Source organism: Xyrauchen texanus, chromosome 2, assembly GCF_025860055.1.
Source record: "Xyrauchen texanus isolate HMW12.3.18 chromosome 2, RBS_HiC_50CHRs, whole genome shotgun sequence".
In the NCBI taxonomy this organism is placed as follows: domain Eukaryota; kingdom Metazoa; phylum Chordata; class Actinopteri; order Cypriniformes; family Catostomidae; genus Xyrauchen; species Xyrauchen texanus.
The window spans coordinates 29,830,697-29,845,739 of NC_068277.1; the positions used below are offsets into that span (position 1 = coordinate 29,830,697).

At 37.6% G+C, this 15,043-nt stretch overlaps 1 protein-coding gene across 2 annotated transcripts in view; it reads right to left on the reverse strand.

Annotated features, from left to right (window-relative positions):
• Window positions 1–15,043, reverse strand: part of igdcc4 (immunoglobulin superfamily, DCC subclass, member 4) — a 112,251-nt gene that overhangs the window by 58,978 nt on the left and 38,230 nt on the right. For both annotated transcript variants that reach the window (XM_052150505.1, XM_052150498.1), the window contains 2 exons: window positions 10,494–10,647; window positions 5,048–5,181 (listed from right to left, as the gene is read on the reverse strand). In XM_052150505.1, the coding sequence (XP_052006465.1) occupies window positions 5,048–5,181; window positions 10,494–10,647 (288 nt within the window). The remainder of the gene's footprint in view (window positions 1–5,047; window positions 5,182–10,493; window positions 10,648–15,043) is intronic.

Below are 15,043 nucleotides of genomic sequence, written 5' to 3' on the forward strand. Positions count from 1 at the left end.
ATCCCTTCCCTTTCCCCATTTCATCAGCCAAGCAGCCTTAAGGACAGCAGGAAATCAATTCTGCCTGCTACACAGACCACCTCTGCAGAGGGCACTTATACACACACACACACACACAACCAAAAATGCCACTGCAGTTATTCAAACTTTACTTCAAATTACAAGACTTATCAGAAGTGAACCAGATAACAGATCATTTTCACAAAGGGATCTAATCATGAGGAATTAAAATGTCCTTGATATTTTTAATTAAGAATTCATTGTGCCATGAAAACATACTGTAACTTTAAGAGCTAAAAACTTCCTCCCCTTTTCAAAAGACCACTTATTAAAGCTAAGCAGCAAAAACATCTCTTTCCGTTCTTACTGAACTTTCTGTCATCAGATGAATGCATTTGATCACATGCCACCACCCGAGTCATGGGTTGCTCTCACTGCTACCATCAGGCAGGCGGTATCGCAGCATCAGGACCCGCACCAGCCGACTACATGACAGCTTCTTTCCCCAAGCAGTCAGACTGTTGAACACTTGATCTATCACGATCAATAATTTGCACTGCACTTTATTCATCTTATATCTCACACTGGACTGTCAACATATTATACTACTTCATATATATATATATATATATATTTCATATACTCCTTATTGTATTGTATATTGTGTGTATTGTATATAATTATTGTGTTGTGTAAGTATGTGTACATTTGATTTGTAATTTGTTTTGTGTATGTTGTTTATTGTAATTGGTATATGTCTCGTCACTGTCATGACTGCCATGTTGTTCGGAACTGCACACAAGAATTTCACCTACTGTTGCACTTGTGTACATGGTAGTGTGACAATAAAGTGATTTGATTTGATTTGATTTGACATGCTCATCTACATTCGTTTTAGCAACACCTGACATACTTTTCAAAAATAGACATTTTAGTTTTTTGAAAGAAATGTTTGTTCACCAAGAATGCATTAAACTGATAAAAAAATATTGCCAAAAACACAAGTAATGTTGCAAATTATAATTACTGTTTGAAATAAGTGTTTTGTATTTGTATTTCATTTAAAATTACATTTTTACCCATAATGGAAAAGCCCCATTTTCAGCAGTCAAAGTTCAGCAGAAATAATTTTAATGTGCTAATTTGGTATTCAAGAACAATTTCTTATTATAAGAACAGTTGAAAATAGTTCTGCTACTTATTTGAGTGTGGAAATCACAATACAGCATCTTTTTCCAATTCTTACAAGTCACTTTACACTTGAAAGTTAAATATTGTCTTTGAAACACATTTCTCCTAAAATTAATCATCCTAGTTTTTTTGTTTGTTTGTTTTTTTTTTCGGAGAGAAGAGATGAAGCTATTCAATGCACTACTGCTTTGAAAGAAAAAAGCAAACTAGATCTAACCACAACAGAGTGAGAAGTAGATGACCCAGAGGCACAACAACAACAAGCAGACAAGTACATCTATTTGAGAAACAGACTCCTCACAGGTCCTAAACTAGCAGCTTCAATATACAGTACATGAAAAACACTTGCATTGTACCAAGTAGAGGATTCTTGGATGAACAGAAAGTTTTATGAATACAGCATTTAAATGGAAAGAGCCATTCAAAACATTATACATGTCTTTAATGTAATTCCTCAAAAATGAAATACAACCTTAGTTAACAGAAGCATCATTTTCTTTCAAAAACAGAAATGGTAGTATATTGGTGTTCGTCACAATGAGGTAGTAGGATAGATTCCTACTGTCACAATCACAAGAAGAACTAATGATTAGAGTAAAACGTGTGATAGTCCATCAAACCTTGTTCTGTATCTGTGTTTTGCATCTGCCACTCTGCATATCCTTCTGAAAGTTTATTTTTAACAAAGTCTGACCTGAACAGTATCAGGTGCACATTTCAGTGCAAATGGTCTTAATGTAGCCTACTGCAGGCTTTGCAGAGACTGTTACTGAAGGATGGGGCAATTATAAAATATATTTGAGCCAACAGCAAACCCACAACTTGTGAGCAATGCTGGACTCCATTCAACAAGGAAAGTCAGAATTTCCAACTTTCTACTAGGAAAAATGCAATAGAACATCTCCTGGAGTCAGATTTCCAAATTGTGCAGAAATCTACTCAGAGATGCAATACAATTGAATTGCTTTTCCAACATATGGCCAAAGGGTTCTGAGCATGGTGAGTAATGGTTCTAGTAGCATTAATACTTGAGCATGATTCGGAACGGTACAGTTACAAACCATTTCCAATCCGGATTTCTTAGCTAACCTTACTCAGGACAGAGAACCATTCTGGTGGAACAGCTTTAGTGACATACATTCTAAACCTGATTTCACAGCACCACAGTGGAAAAAAAAAATGTAACTGTGCCAACAAGCTTGGATCGGTACAGAACGGCATGGTTCCAACAATAAATTTTCGGCCTAGGGATGTTAATGAATAATCCATGATCATGTGTTTGTCATTAATAATTTGACTGATTAAGCTTATCTATTGTCGATTAATCAATTTCAGCCAAATGCTTTCAGTATTCATGACAGCAGATAGAGATAAGACTGTCTGTACAGTCATCCGCCGCTAGTGGGCGCACTGCCGCTTGTGTGCTGCTTGTCACGTCCTGTCAGAAATACAGAATGAAAAACACAGCTTGTAAAGATGAAGAGGGGTCTTGGAGTTTTTCTGTTGATAAAGATTACATTTACTGCATAAAATATGATAGTGTGTTAAAGTACAATATGACAACATTGCTGATCCTCCAGTCTTCCTGTATCATCCACACCAACAATCACGTCAGTCCACGCTGGGAAAGCATGAGGTACATTGAACTGAAATCTCACCATCACCAGTGCTGTTTGTTATTTATTGAATTCACAGGGCATGCTATTATTTGACATAATTTCAAATATAAAAGGCCTGAAATATTCCACGATCTACAATGTGAGGTTTTAATGAACTCAGATCTGTATCTTCCATTCAAATTATTATTATTACCAGACAATTTTTTACAGTAAATTAATGTAAATTCAATAAACACAGCCTGAAATACACTGAACAGAAAATATATTAAGAGGAAAATACCAATACTCACATTTCTTAAATGTTTTATTTAAATGCTATTTAAACAGAAGGCTACATGTACATACTTTGGTGATTGTAGTGGAATTGTGGCTTCACGCCATCATACGATTTATTGAGGAATGGAATTTCCTTATTTTCGGAAGTTGGAAGATAGGAATTAGGAATATTTCACATCTGACTTTGAATGGAATGCAGCAAAAGTGCACAAAAGCGGTGATTCTATTTCACATGCAAAGAAGGCATTTACACAGAGGTCTTAAAGAAATGGCAGCAAAACAATGGCTTGTTTAATTCTAAAGATCAGAGAGATGGAGGCAAATGGTCATAAAATGTAAACTAATTAAATTCTCTAAATGTATAAGTAGAGGCAAAAGTGGCAGATTCAGGTGCTCAATGAATTTTCCCAGTATGCACACACTGACTCTGTTTTTAAACCTCTATAAGGGCATTAATGTTCAGTGGTGGCCAAAAATATTGGCACCCTTGGTAAATATGAGCAAAGAAGGCTGTGAAAAAAAAAATCTGCATTGTTTAACCTTTTGATCTTTCATTACAAAAAATTGCAAAAACCTAACCTTTAATTGAAGTAAAACAACTGAAACGGGGGATATACATTTGTTCTTCAAAATGCATTGGCCATAATTATTGGCACCCTTTTATTCAGTATTTTTTGCAACCTCCCTTTGCAAAGTTAACAGCTCTGAGTCTTCTCTTGTAATGCCTAATGAGGTTGGAGAACACCTGACAAGAAATCTGAGACCATTCCTCCATACAGAATCTCTACAGATCCTTCAAATTCAGAGGTCCATGTTGGTGGACTCTCCTCTTCAGTTCCAACCAGGGCCCATTTTAAGCATTCTGGAAGAGGCAGCCAGATTGTGATTTTTTTATCTGTTGGTATATGATAGAGTCTGTGATGCCATGTATCCGAACAAGATGTCAGGACACAATATTAAAGACCAAGCACCACATTTCTGGTGTTTGCTGCCAAAAAGATCTTTTTTTGTTTCATCTGACCATAGAACCTGGTCGCATTTAAATTTCCAGAAGTGTCTGGAAAGACACTGGAGTTTGTTGTTGGATGAGAGCAGAGGCTTTTTTTCTTGAAACCCTCCCAAACAACTTGTGGTGATGTAGGTGATGTCTGATATTTGTTTTTAAACTTTCTGACCCCAAGACCCAACTAATGTCTGCAATTCTCCAGTTGTGATCCTTGGAGATTCTTTGGCCACTTGAACAATCCTCATTACTGTGCGTGGAGACAATCTAGACATACATCCTTTTCAAGACAGATTCTTAAGATCTCCAGTTGATTGGAACTTAATAATTATTGCCCTGATGGTGGAAACTAGCATTTACAGTGCTTTCAATGCTTTTTTCTTATAGCCACTTCCCATTTTGTGAAGCTCAACAACCTTTTGCCGCACATTAGAACTATATTCTTAACTCTAACCCACTGTGATTGATGATTAAGGGAATTTGGCTTGTGTGTTACCTCATATTTATACCTCTGTGAAACAGGAAGTCATGGGTGAACAATTTAATGTTCCTTGTCACCCAGGTACACTAAAAAATTTTAAATATGAATGGGAATATACTTCAGATTTATTTTACTCATAATAATTTCTAGGGGTGCCAATAATTGTGGCCAACATGTTTAGGAGAAAAATTATTTAATAATGAGATATTTCCCCTCTTTCAATTGTTTTTCTTTAATTAAAAGTTAGATTTTTTTGAATTGTTTGAATAAAAGATCAAAATGATAAACAATGCAAAAATTTTTCACAGTCTTCTTTGCTCATATTTACTAAGGGTACCAATATTTTTGGCCACCACTATATGAGTCACGTGATGTGAATGGAGCTGTAGGTGTCTATGCAAGGGGATACAGCAGATGGATAGACTTAACAAAGGATATCTATGGTGGGGTAATTGGCTACAGGTCTTTGTTTTATACCTGGGCTGACAGTGAGTGATGCAACTTGGCTGAAGCGCTTTCTGGCAGAGTTGAAGGCCACACAACGATATGATCCTTCATCTTCCTTTGTGACCCCTAAAATATGCAGCACCCCGTTTGGGAGAGATATGTACCTGTGTGAGAGAAAGAGAGAGAGAAAGAGAGACACACACAGAGAAATTATAAAACATCTCCCTTTGGTTCAACACTATTTCTAAATCACTGCAAAGTTTCCTTTGTTTTAAAACGTAAAGATTGTCCCATAGAAATCCATTTGCAGCTCATTTGACATTTGAATCTGTTGTGTTTCTGAGTGAAACAGGATATTCAACTTGAAAAATGTAGGGAGGGACTTGATTTTATCTATCTTGAATTGATTGGGGTGTGAAACGTGGGCATACATACCAGAATGGAGCCATGTGTTTGGAGGGGAGTGGTTAAAAATTAGAGGGATTTGTGATGTCAGCTGAAAAAGAATGCTATTTCAGAGGTGGACCAAGTATATATGTATATTTAAAAAAAAGTTGTCGCTGTCGTATCACTTTTTTGCCATAGACGGAATGTGCCGTATGACCTCTTCCAACTGTTTGAATTGTAAATCGAAATGACCAATTAAAAGATGTTTAATCAGTCTATCTGTTTAACAAGTCTCCATTGGCCGTGAGAAGTGCCCATCAAAACCGTGTATGTTCCAACTTTATGTTTTGAAGAGCATCAACTATAGTGTCTGCTCATCTATAACATCACCACCAAGGTAAAGTGTCTCCTCTTGTTCTTTGAAAACAGTGTTAAAATATGTACAAATATGAAAGGAGTCTAATGGAAAGATTTGTGTAATTAACACTATTATTCTTTTAGTTTTAGTCACACTGGCTCTGTGATTTCCCTGACAACCAAAGCCGTTCATGCATGCACAATGTCAGGTGGCTTTAAAGAGTAGACTATACCAGCCATATATGGATGCCAGATTTCCATCTTCTTGAAACCGAGAGTGAAAGCTAATTCTGAAAAGCAATTTATGTGTTGGACCAGGAAAACTTGTCTCGAAACAGAACTGTCCACTCAACAACCGGACTAGAAACCCTAGTTATAAAACTGATTTCTATCAAAAATTGTAAGTGAAAGCTCAGATTATATCCAAAAATAAATTCTCTAGCAATTGATAACTTACCAACAGAGTTCTGGGAACACAAACAGTTAGACTCGAGTCTGTAACTTAACATGAGCCATTGGAACCCATGACAAAAAAACTGAGTATGTATATGTGCGCTAACAAAAATCCAAAATCCAATTAAAATACAGAATGATAGAATTCTATTTATGGTGATAAAGGTGACTAAATATGTTACATTGAAAAAGAGTTTTCATGCTCTTGAAAAACTATATATTTTTTTGGAGATATCTGCCTTTCATCAGTGATGAAATAGTGTTGATTTTGATTTCATGTTGACTTTAAAGTTAGTTTAATGCTCTAAGAGCTAGCAATCTGCTATTTATCCTAATGTTAAGCATCATGCCTTTGGTCAAAACATAAACAGCAGTCTACACAGACACATAGTGTACATCATACCATACGGTAGAAATAATAGAGCAGGGTAGTGAAAAAGTGAATAAAAAATTTCAGAAAAGAAAGAGTGAAGACATCTTGGTCTGCAGATATAGAAGAACCCAAGATGGCAGCTTGCATCTTGAAAAGTCAATATATATTTATTTCATCCACTCCCTTCACACTTTCCTCTTGTTCTCCCTCTCCCCCTCGCCTTTCCCTCTACTTCACTACTGCCGTGTTTGCAGTGGCGAGGTAAGTTCCACCACTAATTTTCATTCCATAGTCATCTTTCTCCCCTAGAGACCACTTTCAAATCCCTTTTCCTTTTCCTTCAATCCCCTTTTCCTTTTCTTTCAGGAACGATATTATAAACCATTAATCTTGTCGACTCATCCCAGAGAGCAAGACATTACAGATGAAAGGCCACAAAGACCAAGGTTGGGTTAATTTGTGCGTCTGTGTCTGTCTAGGGCAGAAATCTGGTGCGCATGACTCACTGTTGTATAATTCATTGGGGGTAAAAGAGTTCATCTAAGGACAGCTCCACAACACAGCTACACCTCCAACAGCACTGTCTCAGCTTTGCTTGAGATATAAATTAGAGACTGACTGCAGCAGCCGCCAGAACATGACAGCGTGTATTAATGCACAGCTAATGTGCCTGTGTGTGCGAGTGTGTACTCATTAATATGGAGAAGGGTTGTGCATACACAAGACACTTTTTTATGGATACAAAAGGAAGTATCTGAAGCAGACAGGGAATGATCCTGCAGGCAGGTTTCCAAACAGTCTGTCTCCCTTCTCATTTGTAATTCCAAACGGCTACAGCAATCAGTCCTTATATTGTATGAAGGTGCAATGACAAACTTTACAAGACAAGAATTCAATGACTACTGAAACCTCTACTTACATCCAACTTTTTTTAAAACGATGATACACAGTTGCTGCCATATGTGGAAAACATTCCTCTAGGTAATCCTCTGATTAAATTATACAATCAGGAGAAATGTTTTGATAATTCTCTGCCCCTTTTAAAACATTTTGCATTAAATTTGGCAGTTTTGTCCCCAAACCACCCCACTACTCAGGCACACACCCATTCACCACTTGGTGGCGTTATAATACGCACTTTAAAATTTTCACTCATATGTTCTCAACCATAAGGGCTAAAATCAAAATTTAAATTTTCCTCTGATTCCTTAAGTCTCAAATTTAATTCAATTTTATTTGCCATTTTTGAATATTCTGAAAAAATTACTTTTTCGACCTCCTTCTAGGCCATTTGTCAAATTGGCAAGACATTTTGCATATATAATCTAGGGACCCTCTTTAAAGTTGTTAAAATAATTTGTATTTGTCAAATAATTTCGAAGATATAAGCCAATTAATTCCTTCTAAAAATTGTTATCCTTTTGTTAGAATTGTTAGAATTTTGTTAGAAGAGTTACCTCTTGATAACATCAGCTTAACCAGCATGCAATTCCCATGCTGGTGTTTTGTGTTTATGTGTTATATGTTATGCTTTTGTGCTTTCCTGCTTTGTTGGGGGATTGTATGTATGTCTAATTGTGCAGCAGCAGCATGTCCACATGTTAACTGAGTATTTCTGTATATTTTCTAGCAGTAGCAAGACTCCGTACTTGCTCTGCAGCAGCAGCAGCATAGCAGATCAAGTTCGCCAAGACCAATATCCTCTCAGTATGTAAAACTAACATCAACATGCTAAATCTTCTCAATATGTCATTCTAACATTAACATGCTGAAATTGAAAACTCCAGTTCAATGATCAGACAGTCCCAGCTTACAAAGTCATCACAATTAACTAGTTCTTGTCATGCCCAGATCCAGCCCTGGCCCACCATTAACCCCATACCTGTGCCCATCTTATGCAATCATCCAATATCAGCCATAACCAATGTCTGTTCTACACTGCCTTTTAGAGTTACATGGGTATCTTCCTCGTGGTTGCGATTAGGGGTTCTCACTCTCAATGGGGCATGTGGTAAGTTGTGTGTGGATCGCTGAGAGTAGCATGAGCCTCCACATGATTTGAGTCTCTGCGGTGTCAAGCACACTGAGCCACGTGATAAGATGCATGGATTGACTGTCTCAGAAGCGGAGGCAACTGAGACTTGTCTTCCGCCACCCCGACTGAGGTGAGTAACCGCGCCACCATTAGGACCTACTAAGTAGGTCTCTCAGGTGATCGAGTCATGTTACATTATGTCCATGGTAAATCAAGCCCCATTAGAAGGAACATGCAGAAATACAGTCACATATGCTATGGAGAGTCTCATAATTTCTAATGAGTTTTCATCATTGGGCATTTCACAAAAACAATATTCTCTAGACAGGACACATAATCGGAAGATAGCTGAGCAGCTTCTACCTTAACCACAGGGATAGTGTTTTAATTAATATGACTGGTGGTGGGAAATTCTAAAATCAGTACTACCCGTTCTAGTCAATCAGATTTTCCACTCATTCATGCGCTGGGTCTGTGTAAACAAGTTGTGGATCAAACGTGGACTTCAGATGTGCTTGTTTAATACATGCAAACAGCAGAAGGAAATTTCCTCTGTCAATAAGCAGCATCCCTGTGTATCTGTGTGACATTATCTTTGTAAACTGAACTGTAACAACCAAAAATACACTCACTAAGCACTTTATTAGGAACACTATGGTCCTAATAAAGTGCATGACGTGGTCTTCTGCTGTTCCGCCTCAAGGTTCGACGTGTTGTGCATTCCAAGATGCTAATCTGCTCACTACAATTGTGCAGAGTGGTTATCTGAGTTACCGTAGCCTTTCTGTCAGCTCGAACCAGTCTGGCGATTCTCCATTGGCCTCTCTCATCAACAAGGCATTTTAGTCTGCAGAACTGCCACTCACTGGATGATTTTTGTTTTTGGCACCATTCTGAGTAAACTCTAGAAACTGTTGTGTGTGAAAATCCCAGGAGATCAGCAGGTAAAGAAATACTCAAACCAGCCCATCTGGCACTAACAATCATGTCATGGTCAAAATTACTGAGATCACAGTTTTTCCCCATTCTGATGGTTGATGTGAACATTAACTGAAGCTCCTGACCCATATCTGCATGATTGTATGCACTGCACTGCTGCCAAACAATTTGCTGATTAGATAATCACATAAATAAATAGGTGTACAAGTGTTCCAAATAAAGTGCTGCTCAGTGAGTGTATTTTGAGTAACATGCCATGAAAGTAAAAAATTAAGTGAACACAGAGATTTCAGCACAGATAACATTGAGTGAACGGCACTGAATGCACTGCACACATCTGAGATTGTCTGACTTAGTTTAAAGTGTATACATACAAGCCAAAATGGACCCTTTTCACATTGTCAGGTTTTGAACGCAGAAGTAAACTTTAGCAGGTAAACCTCTATAACAGTGAATGGGGGGCCGAAGCAATTATTATTTTAGCATTTTAATTTGCTCCAACTACTAAATAAATGATCTTGTTTTTCTAAATGTTTTTAATTTATTTGTATTATTATTAATGTCAGGTTAACATGACCCAAAGTATAGGGTTATAAATTTACACTAAATAATAAAAAAACTGAAAATATAAATACGTTTGCTAGATTTTTGCTGCTGAATAAGACCATGAAAAGCATCATCATTTTGTAAATAAGGTCCTTATTCCAATTCTTGCGAACCGATCTGAAACTAATCATGTGTCACCCAGAGGCAGCAACATAAAAAATTAAAAATACACAGCAATATGTTGAGTCATTTACATAAGGTAAACTTTGACTCGCCAACTCGCCAACAATCTAGTAAAAATTAGTCGTCGTGTAAGCCCTACCTCTCAGTTACAGCAAAGCAAGACTTTTTCATCTTGTAACAGAGTAAATATCAGCACTGTTTACCTGGATGGCTCTTCAGCTGGTGCAGGTAGAGGTGTCTGGTTCTTCTCCCAGGTGATGCTTGGGGTGGGCATGCCATCAGCATAGCACTCAAACCGTGCAGTGCCTCCTACAGACACCACCTGAGGTTCAGGATCCTGCAGAAAATGGGACAAGCCTGAAATGCAAAAAGAGAAGAGAAAATAATTTAAAAGAAGATAGAAAAGGGAAACAGGGAATGCATAACATTCACTTTTTCTATAAGAAGCATAAGCAATGTAGCCACATGGTTGGAGAAGAGAGGAGGCAAGGGGCCACTGACCTCTGCTCTGGTGCATCTGTGGTTTGAAAATACTCACTTTGATCTGCTACATCTGCCAGACTCACACAGTTCCTAACCCCACAGAATACTGAGCAAGATCTTACACACAAACACAAGCACAGAGCGCTACTTTTTATAGCAATACAGGATACTTTTTATGTTATTTAAGGGAAGAACCAAATATATTACTTGATATAGGTGTACAAACTCTCAAAACAACTTAAACTACCACCAAAATTTCCAGCTAATGACCAAGGATTTAAAACACTGATCTGACACTAAATGTCTTCTACCCAGACTCACTTTAAATTCTTAAAGGGATAGTTCATTTACTCACTCTTTGTTGTTCCAAACCCATATGACTTTCTTTGTTCCATGGAACACAACAGGAGATGGTAGGCAAAATGTTAGCTTCAGCAACCATTTACTTTCCTCACTTTAATAAAGTCTATGCCATGGATCCGTTACCATGCGTGACACCATTGGAACATTGAAGGGTAATCATCGGCATGCAAATGATAAGAGAAAGAGGAATATTATATGCATTTTTAATTGTTCATTTTATAAATCTGTCTTTTGCGCTAATCCTTTACACTTTAAGAGGAGTTCAATAAAAAGACAACAATTGTAAACACATTTAATCTATAATAATGGGCCAATATATTTATTTTAGGGAGAGTACTGACTATAGACACAAAACTTTCTAAGGCTATTCATGATATCCAGTGAAACAGCTATCCATATACAGTTCAGACTGAAACCCAGTTCAAATCTAAAAGTTCCTAAACAAACAGGCAGACAGTGCAGTGTGTTCAGCTAAGACCTGTTAAATATTAACTCTAGATATTTTTTACTTTTACGCAGCATGCTGTCTAAAGCAAACACACTCCACAAAAATGAGAGATTTACTGGAGCAGTCACTAGTTGCATTGCTGTGTGTGTGACAGTTGTAATGACACCGTGTGCTTGTGAGAGGTTTTAAACTTCTGAAGCTATTCAAGAATTATGATGAGAAAAATTCAGCCCCAAGAAGCACTTAATAAAGTAGTATATGGAGGACAAAATGAAAAATTACAACTATAAGAAACCCCTTCCCCTGGCCATTGGCAGTGAGCAATGAATAACATAGTTATCATGATAGCTCTAAATGTATGAATACTGTTGGGAATCACTCTTACTCAGAAGAGCTCACCTCCCCATGCTGCTCATGCAGGATTCAGTACTGTGGATCCAGTCACGCAGTTGACAGGTAACTGGGTTAAATTACAAAACTATATACTCACATCCCTCCCCTGGTGGAGACCTTCACCGTACTGATTTCTCAATGGAGGAAATGGTCTCTCTATTTGGATTGTTTCCAATTCAAGGAGCCTCTCACTGTCCATTTCATATATCACTTTATGATTCAGAGGAGAACTGGGTGAAAGTGTTGTGGTCAGATGAGACCAAAATTGAGCTCTTTGGCATCAACTCAACTTACCGTGTTTGGAGAAGGAGTAATGCTGTCTATGACCCCAAGAACACCATCCCCACTGTCAAACATGGAGGTGGAAACATTATGCTTTGGGGGTGTTTTTCTGCTAAGGGAACAGGACAATATGAAGTCTTAATATCTTACAACTTTTCTTCTCAAGTAAATTTATCTTGTTTTAAGGATCTTTAGATTTTTTTCTTGAAAAACAAGACAAAATGATTATTCTTGCTATTCATAAGACGCATCTGCTAACATGGACCATGCCTTGCAAAAAAGTGATCTCAGAAGACCTACGATCAAGAATTGTTGCTTTGCATTAAGCTGGAAAGGGTTAAAAAGTTATCTCAAAGAGCTTAGATATTCATCTGTCCAAAGATTAATTTAAAATTAAGTTTTAAATTAAGATGATTTAGTAGGCTGTGGCTACTCACTATAGAAGTGGCCGTCCATCCAATATGATACAAAGGGCACATCGTAGAATGCTCAATGATGTAAATAAGAACCCTAGTGACAGCTAAAGACTAAAAGGCATCAATGGAACTGTTTAACATCTTTGTTCATGAGTCAAATGTTTTGTGGACTGATGAAACTAAGGTTGAATTGTTTGGAAAGAACTTGCAGCACTACATATTGTGTAAAAAGGGTACTGCATACCAACATGAAAGCATCATCACAACAGTTAATTATGGTGGAGGAAGCATCATGATTTGGGGCTTTGCTGCTTCGGGGCCTGGACCGCTTGCCATCATCGAGGGAAAAATAAATTCCTAAGTTTATCAAGATATCCTACAGGATAATGTCAGGGTGATTGTGAGCCAGCTGAAGTTCAGTAGAAGTTGGTGATGCAGCAGGACAATAACCCTAAACATAGAAGCAAATCAACTACAGAATGTCTTCAAAAAAAGAAGATCCACCATTTGGAGTAGCATAGTCAGAACCCATACCGTAACCCAATAGAAATGCTGTGGAATGACCTCAAGAGAGTCCTTCACACCAGACATCCTAAGAGTAGGGTTGAGCTGAAGCTGTTGTGTAAGGAAGAATGGTCCAAAATTCCTTCTAAATGTAGTGTAGGTCTAATCCGCAGTTACTGAAATGTTTAGTTGAGGTTATTGCTGCCAAAGGAGGCTCGACCAGTTATTAATTCAAAGGGTTGTACTGAATATCAGCACGGCTGTGATTACCAGCAGACGAAAACAGCACTCTTGTTCATGTGACATTGCTTACAGTAAATATAATTACATATTTAAAAATTTGAAAAATAAAACATACAGTTTCTACTTTTTCTGTTAGATTGCCATGACATAATCTCTGTGTCTCTAAAACGGCAATGTTCATCAGTGTCTACACCAGAAATTACATAATGACATCATAAGAAAAGTTCTACAATATTGAATTACCAATTCCAATCTGGTGTAAGATCTTTGATAGTGTCATACATCCCATAGGAAGTGAGGTATGGGGTCCACTCAGTGATCAGAACTACACTAGATGGGACAAACATCCTACACACAGAATTCTGCAAATTAATTGTGAAATTACAAAGGAAAACACCCAATAATGCATGTAGGGCAGAATTAGAACGATTCCCATTGATTATTAAAATACAAAAAAGATCTCTTAAATTTTTGGATGCATTTAAAATCAAGTCCCACAGAATCGCTACATTTTAAAGCACTGCAAACCCAAGAATTGAACCCTGAAAAAAGTCCCCTCAGTCAGCTGGTTCTTAGACTCACTAACCCAGTTAACACTACTAACACTAACCAGCCTCAGACCAGCACTGCTTTACAACCAAACATCAGAATAAATCATATCATCAAACGATCTCAAATCACCTATCTGGAACATTGGGATCAAGAAACTAAAACACAAAGCAAATTACAATTCTACCGGTCTCTCGGACAGTATGAATTGGAAGAGTATCTCCTGACTGTCAGAGATACAAAGCAGAGACAGATCCTGAGCAAGTACAGGCTCGGTGAGCACAGTCTCGCCATCGAGAGAGGCAGACACAGAAAAACATGGTTACCCAGAGAAGAAAGGGTGTGTGCTCACTGTATGACAGGTGAGGTCGAGACAGAGGTGCACTTTCTCCTTCACTGCCCAACATTTAAAGATACAAGGGACATTTATATGGATACATTTACAAACAGCATAGATAACTTTATAACCAGGACAGAACAAGAAAAAATGTATATAATACTTGGAGAGGGACAAACAGCAGCACTGGCTGCAAGATACGTTTTAGTGTGTCACAGCCTGAGAGACCAGAGACCACAGTGACCCTCAATTTATGTGTGTATATTAATTTATGTGTAAGTGTATGTCAGTGGTCTTCAGTTATTTAAACACTGTGGTCTACAGCAGTTCTGATCTTGTTTTTGTATTTATTTTTATTATTTAACTAAATTTAATTATAGATTAAGATGTAGTTCTGTTTCTATACAGCCTTTGCTTTGGCAATATTGCATTATTTACAGTCATGCCAATAAAGCCACTTTGAATTGAATTGAATTGAGAGAGAGAGAGAAAGAAGGGAGGTGAAGAGGTAAAAGGGGTTGAAGTCTGATCGCTTTTCCCTCCTCAGGCTTTTGAATAAGCACAATCAAGTCCTTGTGCTGACCAGGTGAGAATGAGACTCTGCTCCAGCCAAGCAAAGAGAGGCACCAAATGGAATGTGGCAGAGAGAGAGAGACAGAGAGAGAGAGAGAGAGAGAGAGAGAGAGAGCGAGAGAGAGAGGATGGTATGCATCTGAGTTTATGTAAAAAAGAAAT